At 37.1% G+C, this 19,994-nt stretch overlaps 2 protein-coding genes across 2 annotated transcripts; one reads left to right on the top strand and one right to left on the bottom strand.

Moving 5' to 3' along the window:
* The first annotated feature begins 295 nt into the window (after window positions 1–295).
* On the top strand, window positions 296–19,293 carry LOC149532075 (Cyclophilin-like peptidyl-prolyl cis-trans isomerase family protein). Its single transcript, XM_089810157.1, has 5 exons — window positions 296–454; window positions 555–629; window positions 18,336–18,497; window positions 18,593–18,751; window positions 18,924–19,293. Exons 1-5 carry the CDS (start codon window positions 452–454, stop codon window positions 19,005–19,007), a joined length of 483 nt encoding a protein of 160 aa, XP_089666283.1. The 5' UTR covers window positions 296–451; the 3' UTR covers window positions 19,008–19,293.
* On the bottom strand, window positions 12,601–17,380 carry LOC149532076 (uncharacterized). Its single transcript, XM_089810155.1, has 7 exons — window positions 15,934–17,380; window positions 15,066–15,716; window positions 14,711–14,943; window positions 14,450–14,602; window positions 13,964–14,364; window positions 13,454–13,859; window positions 12,601–13,322 (listed from the first exon to the last, which is right to left on the bottom strand). The coding sequence occupies exons 2-7, from the start codon at window positions 15,482–15,484 to the stop codon at window positions 12,736–12,738; spliced, it is 2,199 nt and encodes a 732-aa protein (XP_089666281.1). The 5' UTR covers window positions 15,485–15,716; window positions 15,934–17,380; the 3' UTR covers window positions 12,601–12,735.
* Window positions 19,294–19,994: the final 701 nt, after the last annotated feature.

Genomic DNA, 19,994 nt, shown 5'->3' with positions numbered 1-19,994 from the left:
AAATAGTTGAAATCCTTGTTCTGCAGTATTTTTGTATAACCAAATCTGATGTCATTGTAAGCCAGGCACTCCTTGACAAAGTGTTGCTATGTCTCGACTGTTCCCATATTACAAAATAAACATGTTCTGTTTGCCCACTCTTCCTTTGGAACTTGCCACCGACCAGTTTCACATCATAGCTGATGTGAATTAGTTCTAAGTTGTGCCATCAACATTTTTGCTTTCCGATTAATAGGTGCTCTTATATAGGCCTTTTCATGACTAGAAGTGAGATTAAATTCTTTAATGTAATAAGATTTTTTCCACCCTATGTGAGTGTCTTTGGAGAGACTTTTGAAAGCTTGTAATTCCTCAAATCAGACCTATACCTGCAAGTGAAGGGCGTCTAGCGTATCGTTTTGCATTTTGATACAGTAGTGTCTCAAAATTCCTCAAACTCGAAGAGCTGTCAATGGCAAGCCCCTTACATTACCTGTTTGAACTTCCTTACGTTGAAAAGTTACTCTTTTTCAAATCTTAATGTTCTAATCCGTGTTCGTTTTCCCATTTTTCAGTCTGTCACGCTTCATACAAACCTTGGAGATATCAAATGCGAAATTTCTTGCGATGAGGTGCCAAAGACTGCAGAGGTATTTCCGCGGGGTTTATTATATTTGAAATTGATATTGCCATGTCGGTTTGTTCTACTGGTCATCAAACGGAAACAATTTTGGTTCAAATCTAACGAGGCAAGCCTTTTACAGGACACTACTCGGCCATACTTGCCTTAACGGTGTCTATAATTTTGTTTTAGTAATTACTAGCTGTGCAATTGTCTAAAGGGTTGCCGTGTAGCTGTAGCAAGCAAACTCTAGTGCAATTCGCCAGTTTGTAATTCCAGGTAGGATATTGAGAAGTTGTGATGTAGTTTTGATGGGTGTTATTGTAATATAGTTATTTTCAGCTAATCTCAGAAAACCTTTTCAAAATTTTTCAGCTAAGAAAGAGGCGACCTATAATTCTAGGTGCTAGGCTGTGACTAAATTGTGAGTTCACTAGACCTTATACTGTTACAGTAGGGTTCCATTCAGGAATTTATGTGTGAATTGAATCCTTGTTTGCGTATAGCTTACCCGTCGCCCTTAGTATTCAATATGAAATGAAGTAATGCTATTTTGGGTTCCATTCAGGAATGTATGCCTGAATCGAGTCCTGGTTTGTTTTGTGTTACCCCTAGCCCTTAGCATACAATCTGAAATGAACTATACTTTTTTGGTGCAGTTCTTCAAGGTGCCTTGGTTCAGCTTCTTAACTTTGGAGAAGCAAAAATAACAGCCTTTTGGTTTGCATTTATATGAAAAATCCCATGAATTTTTTTGATATTCGAAGGTTAAACCTTTGAAAGCAGAGATCAAAAGGTCAAGTCTTGAAGGAAGGGAAGACAAACTTTCAACAACACTTCCTAGTCCTTTGGATCTGCGACAAGCTCCTCTTTGTATGGAGGCCAACAGGCTTCAAATTGAGGGGACAAAGACCCAGAGAACAGTAAGAAAAGAGAATTGGAAAAAAGGCAAAAAGGAGAAAGGGGAGAGCCAGTAATAGACGAGTAAACACAGAAAATTTAAGAGACATCCGCTTACTCCAATGTGATTGTTTCTGCTCCCTTTTCCCCTACTCATGCACCAATAATTGCGAACACCATTTTTTTAGTTCCTCCCCTCCTTCCTCTTCAGCAGAGACACAAGAAAGGAAAAAATCTGTAATAGAAGATCAAACGTGGAAAATTTAAGAGAAATCTGTTTATTCCAATGTAAGTGTGTTTGCTTGCTTTTTCCCTACTCATGCAACAGTAAGTGTGCCCCCTGTTCCTCAACTCTCCCATCTCTCCTTTATTTATTAACTTATGATGAACCCTCCTCATCAATCACTTCCATCTCGACTTAACCTCACTCAAACAATAAGTTCCACTCTTTTCAGCCAGCTTGCAAGATGTACCTAATATCAATTTCTTGCTCAAACAGTCATTATTTCTCTAGGAGGATTAACATTTTCTTCTCAATCTCTAACATAACCTAATAATACTAGCCCAATGATTTTACAGATTCAATGTCTTTCTCACAATCCCAATCATTTCAAGTTCTCATCTCCTAGCAATCATTCACTTCTATTATCATCAAGTCAATAGTTGGCTCACTTCTTGTCCTTCCTTTTTTCTCAGCTAGCTTCTAGATTTGCTCTCATAAAAGGACCCTAGAGGCTTTTCCTGATATATATACTAACCTAGAGAGAAGAGGAAGATCAATAGAGATGTGTTAAGATTGTTGCTTGTCTGAATTCAACTAGAGTAAGAGTCATCTATGATGCCATCGTAGCACACAATGGATTTCATTGGTGTGCAATCCATGGTAATTAAATCTTGAGGGCAAATGCTTTTGACAGATTATGGAGCGTAAGCTCTAGGGATAAGTTTGAAAGAAGCTCAACCAAAAGACATAATCAAGTTCCTCCAAGGGAGCACTAAACTGGCAACTTCTCTATATCTAGCCATGGAGAATAAAATTAGGGAAGAAGTAGAATTTTAACTTTTGAAGTAGAACTTGAAGGCCTTATAGTTGAAAGAAAAAGGATTGGAGTTGCAAGTAACTAGTCTGAACCAGTTGGTATCCAACCTAGCACACGGGGCACTATTGAACATAGGGAATGAAAAAGAAAAGAATTTTTAGACAAGGCTATAGGAAGTTGAGAATAAGATAATAGGGATTCAAGTAATAAATTTTGGTGCTCACAGCTAGAGAGGATGAAGTAAAACTGAAAGCCGTCATATTGACGTTAAGGGTGGATGAGTTTAGGCAATAGGCCAATAAAATAATTCCAAAAGTAGTAGAATATAAAAAGCTGTCTAATATTCTGCAAGTACAATTATAGGAGCTCAAACTAGGGGAAAGCTCTTTGAAGGTTGAAATCATTTTTAAATGATTTAAGCAGAAAACATATTGTCTATACCAGAAGCAATTAGTTGCGCGAAAAATGATGAATCATTCTTCTAGGCATGGCCTGAGGTACCTACATTAGGTGATGATTAGAAAGTCATAAGGCCTTTGGTAGAGGTGGAGGTACATGTCTAAGGCATGGTGACAAAGGTGTAGATATTTTCTTATAGGGATATTTCGAGCAAAATTGGTGCTTCCAAGTTTTTAAAGGCTTAAGTACTTGATGATAAAGAATGGAAGAATTTCTAAACAACCTTGGAAAACCTCACCTTCTCTGATTAGTGAGTGTTCATATTTTTTCATTTTGTGTTTTGAGTTCTAATCAATGGGACTATGCCCAATTTTTTCGAGTTCCCTATTTTTCCATGAGAAAAAAATCCTTGAGAGTTGCCAAAAATTGCCCATAATTGTAGTGGCCTTTTCCACCCGTTTTTGCAAAACTTGCTGTGCATCATGGGGGTCTAGCTTATTAGAGGCATTTTGAAGCATTGGAAGACTTGAAGTGTGGGTTGTTGAGTTGTTTTCATCTAATAGCGCATGCAAGTTATATGCTTTATAAATTTGATAATGAATTTTAGCTAACGAGGATCATTAATGATTCCAAATCAATTTTTTAAGATGGACTGTAATTTCTTTGATAAGGTAGAAAGATTCCTTTGTTGGATGACCTCGCATTGGCTGGTTAGATATTTGGTTTGGTTTGCAGATCACCTGATAAATCTCATAATGCTATGAAGGAGTTGTTTCACTATTTCGAGTGATTGCTGAATTTGATTTAATGAGTCTTTGGCCAAAAGAGACATAAGGAAAAGGTAAAATGTAGTCGGAATTGTGCATCTTGCCACCTTGGTTAGGCATATATAGAATCTTAAAAGTGGCGAAGGCTGTGAATGAATTGAAATATTCAGAGGTGAACTAATAAAGCATGTGATGGTATTGAAAATGTAGTTGAGCATGCATTTCTCATTCTGTGATAGTCTAAGTATGGGTAGTTATGTTTGCAAGGTGGAAGAGCGATTTCAAGTAGGAGTTCTCAATGGACATATCCCGAATGCTACACAACATTGAAGAAGCATTCTTGTTGTTGACCATTCTATTTATATATTTAATTTTCTTTATATAAATAAGTGCTTCAGGCTCTTTTTTTAGTTTTGACTTTGTAGATTTGTGTTTAATGAGCCTTGAAGGCAAAACCATTTCTTTGTTTTACTAGCGTTAAGCCCTAGAATAGACATTGTGTATGTGTCTAGAGCATTTTAGGTTTTAATGAAATGTACTTCTTACTCAATATATATGAAGTTGCGATTATTTGTAACCTTCGATATTTATGGATGGCTGATTACACATTAATAATCAGTCTTCAATAAGGTTTTACTTTTTGTTGACTAAATGGCTATGTGAAAGATTGGCATTGGAAAATCGATTTTGGCTAATTGTCCCAATTTCATTTTAGCTTTTAGTTATTTCTATCTCTTTTCTCTAGTTAGTTTAATAAACTAGAATTGATAAGGAATTGGCCTTTTACCTCTGAATATTTCTTACGCTTTAATATCCCACACTTTTAAGACTTCCTTGATGATGTTCTTGGTGAGGTGACACTTTCATATTTGAGCATCGACAACTGTCAATCTTAGCATTTCATGCCTTGAGTGCTTGTTTGAGTCCGTACATGATTTCATGAATTTACATAACTTGCACCTAGAACCAACAACTTGAAAGACATGATGAGGTTGAGACATATTAACATCCTCCTTAGAAAGGCCCATTACATTCATTTTGAGCTGCAAGGGAAATAGCATGTCTTTTTGTATGCCACTTAGATCTAGGTTTTATGGGCCCCTAATCCCTCATAATAAATCCCTTCTTGTTGTGTACAGCCTTGTGCAACAAGGCTTCTTTTGATACTCATGAAAAGAGCCATCAAAATTGTACTTAATTTGATAGACACATATAGAGCCAATGGATTTGACTCTAGGAGGAAAATAACATGAAATTTAGGATTATTTTTTACGATTGTATCATGGTCCTTTTGCATAAGATTTTGCCAAATGATCTGATGCAGGAGCATCCGCGATGACGTGTTAATTTTTGGATGTCATTTTTTTGAATCTGCTGGTATATGTCGTGTTAACCCATCTTTTCTGTCTGTCAGACGTTGTGTTATCCGAGCACGTGGGAGCTATTAGTGGTAGTATAAGCATTTAATGCGGGTAGTTGAAGCATTTAGGTGCCCAGTTTTGTTTTTCAATTTGGTTTGGGTGCTCAAATTAGTTCCCCATTTTAAATATCTAAAGTGTATTTTGTAAGTTAGTTTTTAGGAGAGAGTTTGCTGGAAAGAAGGAAGAAAGGGAAAAGCTTGCTGGTGACTGGAGATTTTCAGAAAAGGTTGAGTAATAGGAGAGTGAGTTTAGAAGCCAAAGAATAGAGAGTAAATCCCTTCAAAGGATGTATGTAACAAGATATGAATTTAATAGAATATGAGATTTGCTTTTGAATTCATTTTCGTGTTTCCTATATGTGGCATTATGTTTTCGTGTTATCCCTTTGTGCTTACTGAGAATCTAAGTTATATTGTAACAACAAATTGTGTATGTGTGGAGAAATTCTTTCTCTTGTCTTTTTAAGCTAATTTTGTAGGTAGTAGTTTGTCTTGGGTTTGGCAGCAACCCCTTTCTATCTGATAGGGCATAGGAGAGTTGATCTGCACCAAGTGGTATCAGAGAAAAGGCTCATTGTGTTGAGAAGAAGACCTACAAGAAACATGGCCCAAAGAGGATGGGGTCGAAGAAGAAGAAGAATCAAGGATGAGGAGCCTGGAATTGCAGAGGCAATTAGTGGTCTTATGGCATGAATGGAAGCCATGGAAGCATCTCAAAGAAGAGGAGTGCACTTAGAGGACATTAGTGACAATGAGGAAGAATAAGCCATTTAGAGAGGTGAAGAGTTACATCAATCCAAAGTAGAACCAGAAGAGGATAGAATCATTAGAGTTCTCACTAAAGCAAGCACCAGCCACAACTTGATCCTCCAACTTATAAAGGGGGAATGAATGTTGAAGAATTGTTGAATTGGATCAGTGAGATAGATAAATATTTTGAGTTTGAGAACATTGGAGAAGAAAAAAAGGTTAAGTATGTCCGCACTAAGATGAAGGGCCACGCATCCCTATGGTGGGAACATGTACAAATGGACAAGCAATGGAGGGGAAAAGATAAGATTCAGTCATGGGATTGAATGGTAACAAAGCTTAAGTCCGAATTCTGCCCACAAAACTATCAGATTCAGTCTTTTTAGGAAGATGCAGAATCCCAAGCAAAGAGAGAGCAGTGTGGAGTACATCGAAGAGTTTTACTGGTTAAACATAAGAGCTGGTCATGTTGAAGAGGATGCAGAGAAAGTTCAATTGGAAGCAACAAAGTAATTCACGGGGAAGAGGCAAACTTCCACATTGAAGAGGACAGCCCAACAGTGGTAGAGGCTCTACCAACAAACAAGATGCAACAGAGACTTCTAGTGCAAGTACACAAAAAGGAAGGGGAAGAGGAGGCTTCCCTAGAGGAAAGGAGGGTTATTCCTGTGGAAGGGGATCCTTTGGAAGAGGTGGAGGAAGGAGTTTCAGTCATTATTGTTACCAATGTGGGGAAACAAGGCACCAAGCATTTGAGTGCCCATGAATTCAATATGATGGAGGAAAAGGAAACTAGATTGCATGGGGTGGAAGCTGAAAGTGATCAGAAGAATCCACCAAAGTGTGGAGAAGACCCTAAAGGTGGAGAGTCATTGATGATGTGAAGAGTTTTTCTGAATCCCAAAAGAGAGAAGCTGGAACAACACCAAAGGCGAAAATTGTTCTGAACAAGGTGTAAGGTAAATGGAAAATGTTGTGAAGTCATAATGGATAGTGGTAGCAGTGATAATATTGTGTCTGAAGAAATGGTGAGCAAGCTGAATTTGGAAAGAAACAAGCATCCTAGTCCATATAGAGTCTCGTGGTTGGAAAAAGGAACATAAATTGTTGGTGATTGAACAACGTTTGGTGAGTTTTCAGATTAGGAATTACAAAGATGAAGTCATGTGTGACATAATGCCAATGGATGTGTGTCATCTTCTTTTGGCCAGACCATGGCAATTTGATCGACAAGTTGTTCATGATCAATATGAACACATACATCATCAAGAAAGATGGAAGAGGGTATCTTTTAAATCCCATAAAGGATAGTGACGGTGAAGGGGAAGATAAATCAAGAGGGACTACAAGGAGGAAATATGTTTTGCTATAATTGCTAAATCAGCCACCATTGGAACAGCCAAGGAGGAAGATGAGATACCAAGGGAAATCCAAGAGATATTGGAGGAGTTTTCTGAAATCTTGATGAAAGAGTTACCTGATGGGTTACCCCCAATAAGAAGCATCAGCCATTGTATGGATCTGATTCCAAGTGCGAGTTTTCCAAACAAGGAACCGTATAGAATGTCGCCAAGAGAGAACGAGGAAATGAACAGACAATTGCAAGAGTTGCTTGTTAAGGGGCTGATTAGAGACAGTTTGAGTCCATGTGCAGTTCCAGCGGTGTTGGCACCAAAGAAAGGTGGAGGTTGGCGAATGTGCACCGATTCAAGAGCAATAAACAAGATAACCATCAAGTATCGATTTCCATTGCCATGAATGAATGATCTCATGGACTGCTTGAGTGGAGGAAGATGCTTCACAAAAATAGATTTGAAGAGTGGTTACGATCAAATAAGGATAAGAAAAGGTGATGAATGGAACACCGCATTCAAAACGAAGGACAGATTATATGAATAATTGGTGATGCTGTTCGGATTGATGAATGCTCCAAGCACTTTCATGAGATTGATGAATGAAGTTTTGAAGCCATATCTCAGTAAGTTTGTGATTGTATATCTAGATGATATTATGATAGATAGTAGGACTAAAGAAGAACATTTACAACATGTTAGAGCTGTCCTGCAAAGGCTGAAAGAGGAAAAACTGATGGTGAATTTAATGAAGTGTAGTTTTATGAAAGAAGAGCTGGTATATTTAGGCTTTTTTATTTCCAGCATAGGTCTAAAGATGGATCCAGAAAAGGTGAAAGCAATAGTTGATTGGCCTTCTCCAAGTAGTAAGTTTGAAGCAAGGAGTTTTCATGGTTCGGGGAGCTTCTGTAGGAAGTTTATTCAAAATTCCAGTGGGATATGTGCACCAATAACTGAAACAATGAGAGGAGATAAAAGATAATTTACTTGGACAACAACAGTTGAAAGAATTTCAACATTTCAAAGGAGAGCACCCTGTGCTAGCAATACCTGATTTTGAAAAGGTATTTCAGGTTGATTGTGATGCAAGCGGGACAGGAGTAGGGGTAGTCCTAAATCAGGAAGGAAAGCCCATAGCATACTTCAGCGAGAAGCTCAATGAGGCAAAGAGAAAATAATCCATGTATGATCAAGAGTTTTATGCAATTGACAAGAACTGGAGGCATTACTTGCTACCAAAGGAGTTTGTGCTATACACAAATCACCGTGCATTGCAATTCATCAGCCAAGGTAAGTTGAGTCAAAGGCATGTGAAATGGGTGGAGTTCCTTAAAAAATTTCCTTTAGTTTTGAAACATAAAAGTGGAAAATAAAATAGAGTGGTAAAAGCATTAAGTAGAAGGTGTTTATTGCTGAATGAATTGAGTGTAAGTGTTGTTTTTTAATCGTATGGGAGAGTTATATAAAGAAGATGCATATTTTAAGGAAGCCTGGGCAGCATGCAAGAACCTGGTTGGGGTTGATAGGACTCCATGGTGGAGTATTTCATATAAGAAAATTTACTATTTAAAGGAAAGAGGCTATGCATTCCTAGAGGTTCAATGAGGGAGAATTTGATAAAAGAAAAACATTTTGGAGTGGACAAGACATTAGCTCAACTAAGTGAATGTTATTTTGGCCAGGGATGAGTGCAGATGTGAAAAGGATGGTGCAAAACTTTTGGGTATGTCAATATGCCAAAGGAGTAAAACAAAATACTGGATTTTACCAGCCACTATTGATACTGGATAAGCCATGGGAGTGTTGTAATGTCCCCTTTTTAGCATTTATAGCATGATGTTCTCGTTAGCTTATTTTCCCACGGTCACGTAGGCTAACCAGGACACTAAAGGGGCTTAGAGGCCATTTGGCTTAGATAGTTTTAGTTGCAGGTCTTTTTGAGGGGTTTTGAGGCAACTTTGGGCATACTTACTATTTATAGTAAGTCATCTTGGATATGGTCGGACATCCAGTGGCAACGGTATGTCGATGGTAATTGTTTAAAATCGGCAAGAAGACTTGTTTATCATTGATAAGATTTGTTATGCATTGATAAAGCTATTTTATAAAGTTAAATTTAAATATTTAACTTTATTAATGCATAGACTATAGTTTGTGGGAAATATTTAAATTAAAAGAGTCCCCTTTATTTTATAACACATTGGAGACATAAGTTACATAAAGGGAGTGATGTTTTATCTCACATTGAGAAAGCAAAGGATTGAGCTCTTGTGAAAACACTATAAAAGAAAGGGAAGAGCTTCTTTTTAGTATGCTTGGAAATATCAAAGAAATTGGAAATTTTTTTGGAGATTATGTCTCAATAGTTTTAAGGACGGAATCCCTTCAAGCTAGAAATCTTGACGCCATTGAAAGATATTGTCTTGAGATTCAAAAGGGTAGTAGTCTGAAAAAGACAGATACGAAAAAGCAGTTCGAAAAAGCGAAACCGAAAAAGCAGGCCGAAAAAGCAGTCCGAAAAAGTGGAACCGAAAAAGCAAGCCGAAAAAGCAATCCGAAAAAGCAGTTCGAAAAAGCAAATCAGAAAAGCAAAGCAAAAAGGGCAGCATTGAAGAAAATTATTACAGCCATCTACAACCAGGTTCCTTTGTTAGTATTGCTTTTTAGGGTGTTATAAGTTTCAGCTGTAAGTGTGCATTATACCAGCATTAGCATTTTGTAATCCATGTAAATGCCAAAGTCTTGGCCATATTTCATGAGCATTGTATTTTTCATTGCAATTAAGAAGATAATAGTTGCTGGTGTCATTTAAGCAATTCAATATCATTATTTATCAGCTAGTTAGTTTGCATACCAACTGTTTGTAAAAATGCCAATTGGCTGTAGGTTTTCATTTCTCATGCTTAGATCATATATATGCATTGAATATTGTCATAATTAGTAGCACACTCATGTTAGGTCATTGTGTAGTCCATTTGGAGTCTTCTAGCACAAGATTCTCATTGATGCAAATTGAAGAAAGAGTCATTTAAAGCTAGCTGAAATACTATATCAGTCATACGTCCCTTGCATGTGAATTGTTTGATGAAATTCCTTGAGCTTTCATCAGCATTTTTTGAAAGCAGATTTGAGGAGGGTCATTACAGTGGTGTCAGAGCTTGTTTGCAAAGTGTTTGACGAAATGTCAAACAACTGAAGTATAAAGATTTTTGGTGTTTGAAGAAGTTATAACCTATTGGGGTTATTACAAGTGTATTAGCATAGATTTTGTTTTGGGACTACCTCGAACACAGAGGTAATGACTCTATCTTTGTTGCAGTGGATAGAGTTTCAAAAATGGCTCATTTTATACCATGTGGAAAGTGTAGTGATGCTTCCCATATAGCTTCATTGTTCTTTAAGGAGGTAGTTCGGTTGCATGGTTTGCCAAAAAGTATTATTTTAGATTGGGATACAAAATTCGTTGGACATTTTTGGCGTACATTGTGGAAGAAGATGGGACTACAGTTGGAATTTAGTGCAACATACCATCCTCAAGCTGATGGTCAAACATAAGTTGTGAACCAGAGCTTGGGTAATCTCTTGAGATGTTTGGTGGGAGACAAACCAACTCAATGGGATTTGATATTGGCACAAGAAGAATTTTCTTATAACAACTCATTTAACCGAAGTATAGGGAAGAGTTTATTCCAAGTGGTGTATGGGTACAGCTCAAGAGTAGTTGATGAGTTGAGAGATAGTGCTGATTTGACTAGGAGTGTTGTAGCAAAAGATTTTGCAGAGTTCATTCATGAAGGGCACAAGGAAATAAAAAGAGCTTTAGAGAAGAGTAATATGAAATACAAGGAAGATGCTGATAAACATAGAAGAGTACAGGAGTTTGAAGTTGGGGAGTTGGTTATGGCACACTTGTGTAAAGAAAGGTTTCCATAGGTTACCTATAACAAGCTGGAAAACAAGAAGATTGGCCTATGCAAGGTTGTACGCAAGTTTTCAGCGAATGCTTATAAGATTGAACTTCCAGTTGGGTTAGACATTTCACCAATATTCAATGTACCAGATTTGTAGTACTATGAAGGTGAGTCCAGTAGAGAGTCTAGTAGAGAGGAAGATTCACTTCCCAATTTCGGATGCATCGAAATGGGCACATCAATTGCTAGAGAAAAGAATTGAAGGCATTGAGCAGATTATTGATTCATGCATAGCAAGGAAGACATGGAGAAAGGAGTATTGGGAGTATCTAGTTCGTTGGAAGAACCAAGCTGCTGATGAGCCTTCTTGGGTCGGTGCTGGAGAATTGGAGAAATTTGGGATTGAGGTTTCGTCATTGCAAGAATGTTCATGAGCTTTATGCCCATAAAACATTTTTTTGTACCGTGGCAAATGATGCAAGAGCATCCGCGATGATGTGTTAATTGTTGGATGTCATTGTTTTGAATCTGCTGATATATGCCATGTTAACTCATGTTTTTTGTCTGTTAGACGTCATGTTATCTGAGTGCGTAGGAACAGTTAGTGGTAATTGAAGCATTTAATGTGGGATTTTGAAATTTCAAAGTATCTAGACTTAGGCCCTCAGTTTTGTTTTTCAATTTGGTTTGGGTGCTCAAATTAGTTCCTCATCTTAAATATCTAAAGTGTATTTTGTAAGTTAGTTTTTAGGAGAGAGTTTGCTGGAGAGAAGAAGGAAGAAAGGGGAAAGCTTGCTGGTGACTTCATATTTTCAGAAAAGGTTGAGTAACAGGAGAGTGAGTTTAGAAGCCAAAGAATAGAGAGTGAATCTCTTCAAAGGATGTATGTAACAAGATTTGAATTTAATAGAATCTGAGATTTGCTTTTGAATTCATTTTCGTGTTTCTTATGTGTGGCATTATGTTTTCGTGTTATCCCTCTGTGCTTGCCGAGAATCTAAGTTATTTTGTTACAATAAATTGTATATGTGTGGAGCAATTTTTTCTCGTCTTTTTAAGCTAATTTTGCAGGTAGTAGTTTGTCCTGGGTTTGGCTCAAAATAACGTGAATCGGAATCGTATCGGAATTGGCACGGCCGAATCGAATCGTGAATCGGGGGTGAATCGGCGGTGAATCGGCGATGAATCGGCAAATTTGAAAAAACCCTTTAAATGTAAAGATTTTAACAATTTAAGACTTATTTCATGCACCCTTTATTGAATATAACTTAAAAACACTATAACATCATCAAATAGAATCTAACATACATAAACATGAAACATAAAATTCATCACATACGTAACTATGTTATCATTATGTACTAAAATGTAAATTGTATGCTAGCTGAAGTAAATAAAAATAAAATGATCATAATGATTCAAATCATAGAATCAGTAAGATGAAATCATGAAGATCTATAAGACATCAAATCATAAATGTATATATAAATCTAAGATGAAGATCCATGAAAGTTTGCAACATATGTCTATTAGTGATTCAGTATCACTATCAATATCTATACAGTGTAAACAAAATATAAAAACAAGGCTCCAACTCAAGCTTCATCATCCTCATCATCATCCTCTAGCTCTGCTGCAGCCTCAATCTCAGCCTCTGAGTATCCGATTTGCCTATGAGAAAGGTGTGTAAGGTAGGTCCTAGAGGATCGTCGAGCCATGTCCCCTACATGGGCAATAGGCTCATGAATAACGTCGCTAGGGCCTGCGTCTGTGCGTGTGCGTGTGTGTCTACCAATGCCTGAACGTGCTCTAGCTGCCTCCTCTGCCCTAGCCACAGCCTCAGCCTCTACATCCACCTGGTCAACCCACGCGCGGTCTTCCTCAGTGAAGATTGGGTCCACGGTCTCTGTGATCCACTCTGATTCTGGATCAATCTCCTGCAGAATGATCGGAGAGGAGTCAGCGCCCAAAATCTGTCTGATCTTAAGACAAAGGTTGTAATGAACAAAGATAAGATCATTCAACCTCTGCACTGTCAACCTGTTTCTCCTCTTCGAGTGGATGTGCTCGAACATGGACCAACTGCGCTCACATCCAGAAGCGCTGCTCGGCTGACTCAGAATGCGGATGGCAATTTTTTGAAGGTTTGGGGTTGTGGCCCCAAACATTTGCCACCATCTATCTGAAATAAGAAAAAAACAAAAACAATTAGTCTCATTTACAAATTACAACTCTAAAATTAATGCATTATATAATCAACTTTAAGTTTAGAATCTAGATTCATGAACATTGAATATATTATTTAATTTTTACCTGGCTGTAGTGTTGTCTGAGCGTTTATGGCCATCCTACCAGAGAAAAGTGGCCCCTCCTTATTGTTGAACTGGTCTAGCTCAACAATCGTAGCAACGCTATTTTCATCGCTACTCAATCTCTGAATCACTGTGTATAAGCCAGTGAGAACCTCCGCATCCGCCTTGAACTCAGGACGGAAACGAAATGCTGGATTCAGATAGTAAGCTGCTGCGTGGATGGATCGATGGAGCTGATTCTGCCATCTCCTATCGATGATGTCCCAAATAGGACCATACCTCTCCTGCACTCCTGCATATTGGGCTCTGATGGCCTCCTTGGCCCTATCCATGCCCTCATAAATGTAGCCCATAGAGGGCTTCTCCCCATCAGCAGTTCGTAGCAAAGCTACAAGGGGCTCAGTGACCTACATATAAAGTAAAACAAAAAAATTGAGTCAAAACTTAAATATAAAATAATATAACTTAAAGTAAAAGCAAAATAGTAAATGTTAAATTGCAATAAATTTACCTTAAGAATTTCTCTAGTGAGTTTCCAAAAACCATCCTCATCAAATATGCAATCCGCCACATCTAACCCTACAATGGTCGTAGCATAGGAAGAGCAAATCCACTCCTGCCCAACAAACATGCTCCTCAATCCATCCCTCGATGTCCACAAGGACTGCAAGGTGATGAAATTCGAGGCAAACCTCGTGATACCTGGGCGAGCTAACTCCTTGCCTTTTGTGTACTTCCTCATTGTGCTAAGGACAAATGCATGATTATAAATGAATTTGCATATGTTTTTTGCCCTTTCCACACATGACTTGACAAACTCAAGTTTGCCAATTTCCTCCAACATGAGGTCAATGCAGTGTGCCGCACAAGGGAACCAAAATATGGTGGGGTGCCTCTCCATCAAAAGTTTACCTACAACAATTTTAAGTCAATTAGAAACTCAAATTTCAAAATTCAAATAAATTTATTTTCAAAACTTGCAAAGTTAAAAGTTTACCTGTTGCAACATAATTTGCTGCATTATCCGTCTCCACCTGGATCACATTTTGTTCCCCCACTTCTGCTATAACTTCCTCAATAGCCTCACATAAATATGTGGCATTTTTCACATGTGCAGAAGCATCAATGGATTTTATGAACATGGTATATCCTACAAGTAACAAAACAACGAATTATAATATTAAATGGATCATTAACGAATTAGCATTCAACAAATCAAAATTTACAATGTATGTAGGAAAGTAGAATGATCAATCACCTCCACAGGATACAAGAAAATTGAGGAGTGTTCTATTCCTCCTATCGGTCCAACCATCAGTCATGATGGTGCAACCCTTTGCAATCCATTCCTTTCGGTTCTCCTCGAGGTCAACCCTCATGTCCTCTACCATCTCATCCAGGAGGTATCCGCTCAACTCATCCTCAGTTGGGGCTTTAAACCCCGGACCACAAATAGCAACCGCATCTATCATATTCTGCCAATAAGGAGCCCTGTCACAAATAAAAGTTTAGATGTCAAAGACTCAAATTATAAAACAAGTAGATATAATTAAAGTTTTACTTTTACTTTTAATTTTAACTTTAAAGAAAACAAAGAAAAAAGAATCAATTACCTGGCTGCAATAAATGGAATGTTGCAAAAGTACCAAAATTTGCATATCTCCTTTCTGGCAGCATCGTGAATCTCCTTGTTCAAACCCATGCCCTCAAGCGTGGGTTGGGAACCAGGAGTAGTGCGAGGCACAAAGTAACTATCCATTCTGTTTTTCCGCACTCTAGGTTGCAATAGGTTGGTGTGGGACTTTGTTTCAGTATGTGATCGATTAGCACTAGCACTAGCACGAGCAAAAGAACTAGGATAAAAAGGAGGCCTAGAAGAACCCTCTCCAACACAACCTACGGATGCGGAAGCTGATGCAGATGCAGATGTGGATGCGGCTGCAGATGCGGGAACATGGGAGCCAATACCCCTTAACCCTTCAATTTGCATTTTCCTATTTGCTTTGTCTTTTTCAATTTTTTCTAATGCCATTAAGCAAGTGCGTTTTGCCTCAGGAGTTTGGTGAGTGCAAACTGTAACATCGTGTCCAGGTATAGCAGCAATGTGGAATTTCAATCTATAAATACCCTCGGAAGTTTTTTTTTTTTTTTAACAAAACATGCATTTTGTTTGATATTTGGTTCTTCCAGGAAACTCTTCATTATATTTCCAACATTCATCTTTTTTACCCATTGGAATTTGCGAAAAATGAGAGCAAAGGCTGCTGCAATAATTTTTTTAATGTAAAATATCAAAGTTTGAAACTAATAAAAATTAGAAAACAACAAACCTTAGCTTGCAACTTAGTAAAAATAAAGAACATTTAAGATTTACACTAAAATTCTTGAAAACTATAGAAATTTAACAAAAAACGCATAATACACAAAAAATTTAACAAAAAATGCATAATACACTAACATGCAAAAAAAAAAAGCACTTACCTCTTGCAAATGAGTTGAGGAGTGTTGATATTGGCTCCTTAATGCTCCCAAAGCAATTGATGGGCTCCCCAAATGGCCTGCTGATCTCTTTGGTGCTCCTCCTTCTTGCCGGTTGGAAACCTATGACTTTTCTTTTCTCTTCTTCTCTCTCACTTTTCCTCTCTTCTACTCATGCTTAACAAATAGAAGGCCCTTTAGGGTTATAACAAAGAGAATAGGCCAAAAACAAAGTGAAAAAAAAAGTGATTTTAAAAAAAATTTCAACTTCCCTTTTTACATGCTGCGGGCGATTCATGGCCGATTTTAAAGGCGATTTTTGACAATTTTTACATGAATCGCCTGAATCGCCGATTCAGGCGATTCATGGTCCAGAAATTGGCGATACCAATTCATGATGCAAAAAAAATCGCCCAGCATGAATCTGGTCGCGGAATTGCCGATTCAGGCGATTTTTGGGCGATTCTCGTTATTATGGTTTGGCTGCAACCCCTCTTTGTTTGATAGGGCACAAGGGAGTTGATTTGTGCCATGATCTTAGGAAAAGCTTCTTCAATATGTGGGGCTATGTATCAAATGCCACAAGGATATAATCCACCCATTACTATTTTTCTCAATGACCATTTTTTCTAGTCGTTTGAGGCCAAATATGTAGTCTGCCCTTGTTGAAATAGGATTCATTAATAAATAAGTAAAAATAATGATATAAAAGAATAAAAATAAAACAGAATATAATTAATTAATGAATGGTCAAAAGGCATGAAATCAAGCGTTCGACTACCTCAGACATGAGATATAAAAGGGAGAAGAGCTCATTTGGTTGGGGATGTGGATGGAGGAATAAAGAAAGAATGCGAATAAGCAAATCAAGGAAGGATTAATGGACGAAGGAACATGAAAGAAATAAGGAAGTGACTTCTTCAAAAGGATAAAATGATGAACGGTTGTACTCTTTCAAAGGGTGGTAATTGTGAAAGGTTGTTACTCCAGCAAAAGGAAGACATATGGAAGAGGTGTTACTTCTCCCTGACATTGAAAGATACAAAACGGGAGATGGTTTTATTTGAGGAGATTCAATCATTTTGGAAAACAAAATTATCATTCTTAAAGGGCAACAATGGAGGGTTGTGACACAAGTGTTAGTAAATGTGGTGACCGGTTCACCAATAAAGTAAAAGAGACATTCCAAGCATTCAAGGATCTCTTATCAATCATCAGTCATGAATGTTGTTATGAATCCACTTTTAATACATTTTCTGACAAGGCATTGTGGTATTGTTTCATAGTAGCGCACAACTGCATAAACCGAATAAGAAAGAGAGGTTCTTTTCTTCGCTTCAAGGACAATCTTAATCTTATCAGGAACAAAAATGCAAAAACATAGCATTAATAATATATGAATAACTATAATCATCGTCAATGATTTGTTGTCACACATCATTCATACATGTCTATAAGAACATTTGGTGTTAATGGCATATGACATTATCAGCTTTGAATTATTCTTTGATGGAACTCTATACCCTGTTGATTTTCCAAGCTCCCAATTTGGCACAAGTCAGGAGAGTGCTGGCAGAAGCGTTGGGAGTTTGGGTTTACGCCTGCCAACTACATTTGCCCAAGATTCTCAAAGACCCTTTCGGTGAACCCATTTCATGAATGCTACACAATCACTGTATTTAATAAGATCTGAATTCTTCCAGGTATTTGTTAAATGGTTTGCAAACCCTCTGTCTGTTGCCTTAATTGGTTGACATGTCTATCAGGGCATTTGCATCTACAACATCAGATAAAATTTAATTCTGAGTTCCCATTGTGCACAGGTTAAAGGATGTTGGGAGAAGTATTATGTCCAGGTTTTATGCTATATAATATTATAAAGTATGTCTTACTGTCCATTTTATCCTGGCAGTTTATGCTCTACCCAGTGATCCCAATCGGTTTTGGGGATTTTAGAGGATTGAAGCTAATCTGTGATCAAGATGGAATGCTGATGTTTGCCTCTGTGTTGTGTTGTTGGAGCCAGAGGTGATAAATTTTTTATGCTGCTTGGATTTGAAATTCAATGTCAAGTTCAACTTTTTGATGTCCATCTAAAATTAAATTTAATGGAACATATTAATTTGATAATTGTGAAGATGAAGTAAAAGAAAAGCTTTTTTGGGGGAAACCCTATAAAGTTTTGACTAAACAGGCTGTCAAAATGACATTTATAATGGGTGTCAAGAATTTCTTGTATCACTTTATTCATCTTCTTCAATACAGTGATCTTAACATTACATGTATTGTTGCTTTGTCGAGTATTTTATCTATCATTTATTAAATATTTAGTAAAATGAGGATATTTGATTTGAACATATGCTTGAAACTTCTGATTAATGAGTGATTTCGTAAAATACTTGTAGAACTTCTTAGCATTATGTGCCAGTGGCTATTATGATGGTACAATTTTTCACCGCAACATCAAAGGCTTTATGATACAAGGTGGAGATCCAACAGGTACAGGAAGAGGAGGCACCAGCATATGGGGACGAAAATTCAACGATGAGATAAGGGAATCCTTGAAGGTAATTTCTGTTATTTCTTTGTCATACATTATGCACATGTTATGTTTTTAGTAATGGTTTGCTTATTAAAGTGAGAAAAGCTCTGAATTGTGCAGCATAATTCGAGAGGTATGCTTTCTATGGCAAACAGTGGACCTAACACAAATGGCAGTCAATTTTTCATTTCATATGCCAAACAACCACATCTGAATGGTCTGTATACTGTCTTTGGAAGAGTTATCCATGGGTTTGAAGTTCTAGACCTAATGGAAAAGGTGGGAATCTTTTTAACTTAACTATAATATTTTAGGATGAACTAAGGCTTCTTCTTGTCCAAATAATACCTGGACATCTCTGAAGTATATAATTTCCTGGAGCATCTTGAGAATTGTTTTTCAAACTGGTGCCGAATGATTAATTATTAATTATGGTTTTTCATATATGCAGACACCAACAGGACCTGGAGACCGACCACTTGCAGAAATCAGATTGAATCGTGTTACTATACATGCAAATCCACTTGCTGGATAGTTTATTTTCCATTTTTGATAGTACGTTTTAGCGTTTAGTTCTGTTAAGAGTAATGCTGTAAACATATAAAACTTGTATTGAAGCCCCCAGTAGACGGGTGTGTAAATCATATACTGTTATTTTAGTGAAAGCATTTGTTTATTGTAGTATGTATTTAGGTAACAAGTTTTGATCATCTTGCAGAAGGTTTTGTTTAGTATTGATGTGGCGCTGGATTTCCCAACTGAAATACCCTTAATTAGGTTATTGTCTCTAATCTGATTTGGATTTTTAATTTTTGACACAATTCGCTTCATTTCATTGCAAGCTAACAACACACGAACATGAGAATTAAACATGCAAAGAAAAAAATAGAGATTTCCAAGGAAACAAGTGATTACAAATACAAATTTATTGAAAATGATTCTGATATAAAACATGTATGGCTACTGCATCAAATACACTGCTGTTACAATGCTAGATCATGCATAAATTTTAACCTCTCAAGTAGGTTGGGTTTCCATGCAACTGATGAATATCTATGTTTTTCCATCCTCATATATTGCTGCTACTATCAAACCAGCAACAACGGAGACATTATCAAATATCAAATCAATCAAAACCTCAATCGAACCTTTTATAAATATCGTCAGCCAAGAAAGCTATGGATTTCCTTATTCTAATTCTTTTATTTAGCAACTTAGACAATAATAATATTTGCCTCATATATAATAATTCACCCCCATGGCTTGAATTTATAATAATTGTCAATGTATAATTTAGTCGATAGGCTATTTGTGGGAACTTTGTTCGCGAAAATTAAAATTTTGACGAAAAATTTGGAAGAGTTTGGCCGGAAAATTGAAAATCTTTTTTGTTAATTATTTATCGGCAGTTTTTTATCTCTTTCCATTTTTAACTCTTGTTTTGCTATTTATTAGTTGTTATCTTCACTTTTAACTATTATTTTTCTTTTTATATTTATTTGTTGTGATCTCACATTAGCTC

Source organism: Cupressus sempervirens, chromosome 11 (genome assembly GCF_028749045.1).
Source record: "Cupressus sempervirens isolate cs-2001-9-10 chromosome 11, ASM2874904v1, whole genome shotgun sequence".
In the NCBI taxonomy this organism is placed as follows: Eukaryota; Viridiplantae; Streptophyta; class Pinopsida; order Cupressales; family Cupressaceae; genus Cupressus; species Cupressus sempervirens.
The sequence above is the reverse complement of the archived record's forward strand: the minus strand, read 5'-3'. Positions and strand labels throughout refer to the sequence as shown.

Coding starts and splice junctions, on each gene's coding strand:
- LOC149532075 (XM_089810157.1), top strand. Junction 18,498..18,592: donor AGATAAGGGAATCCTTGAAG/GTAATTTCTGTT, acceptor TGAATTGTGCAG/CATAATTCGAGAGGTATGCT. Junction 18,752..18,923: donor TTCTAGACCTAATGGAAAAG/GTGGGAATCTTT, acceptor TCATATATGCAG/ACACCAACAGGACCTGGAGA.
- LOC149532076 (XM_089810155.1), bottom strand. CDS start 15,484: ATGGCATTAGAAAAAATTGAAAAAGACAAAGCAAATAGGAAAATGCAA. Junction 14,603..14,710: donor TTTTCTTGTATCCTGTGGAG/GTGATTGATCAT, acceptor TGTTACTTGTAG/GATATACCATGTTCATAAAA. Junction 14,365..14,449: donor AGCAAATTATGTTGCAACAG/GTAAACTTTTAA, acceptor AAATTGTTGTAG/GTAAACTTTTGATGGAGAGG.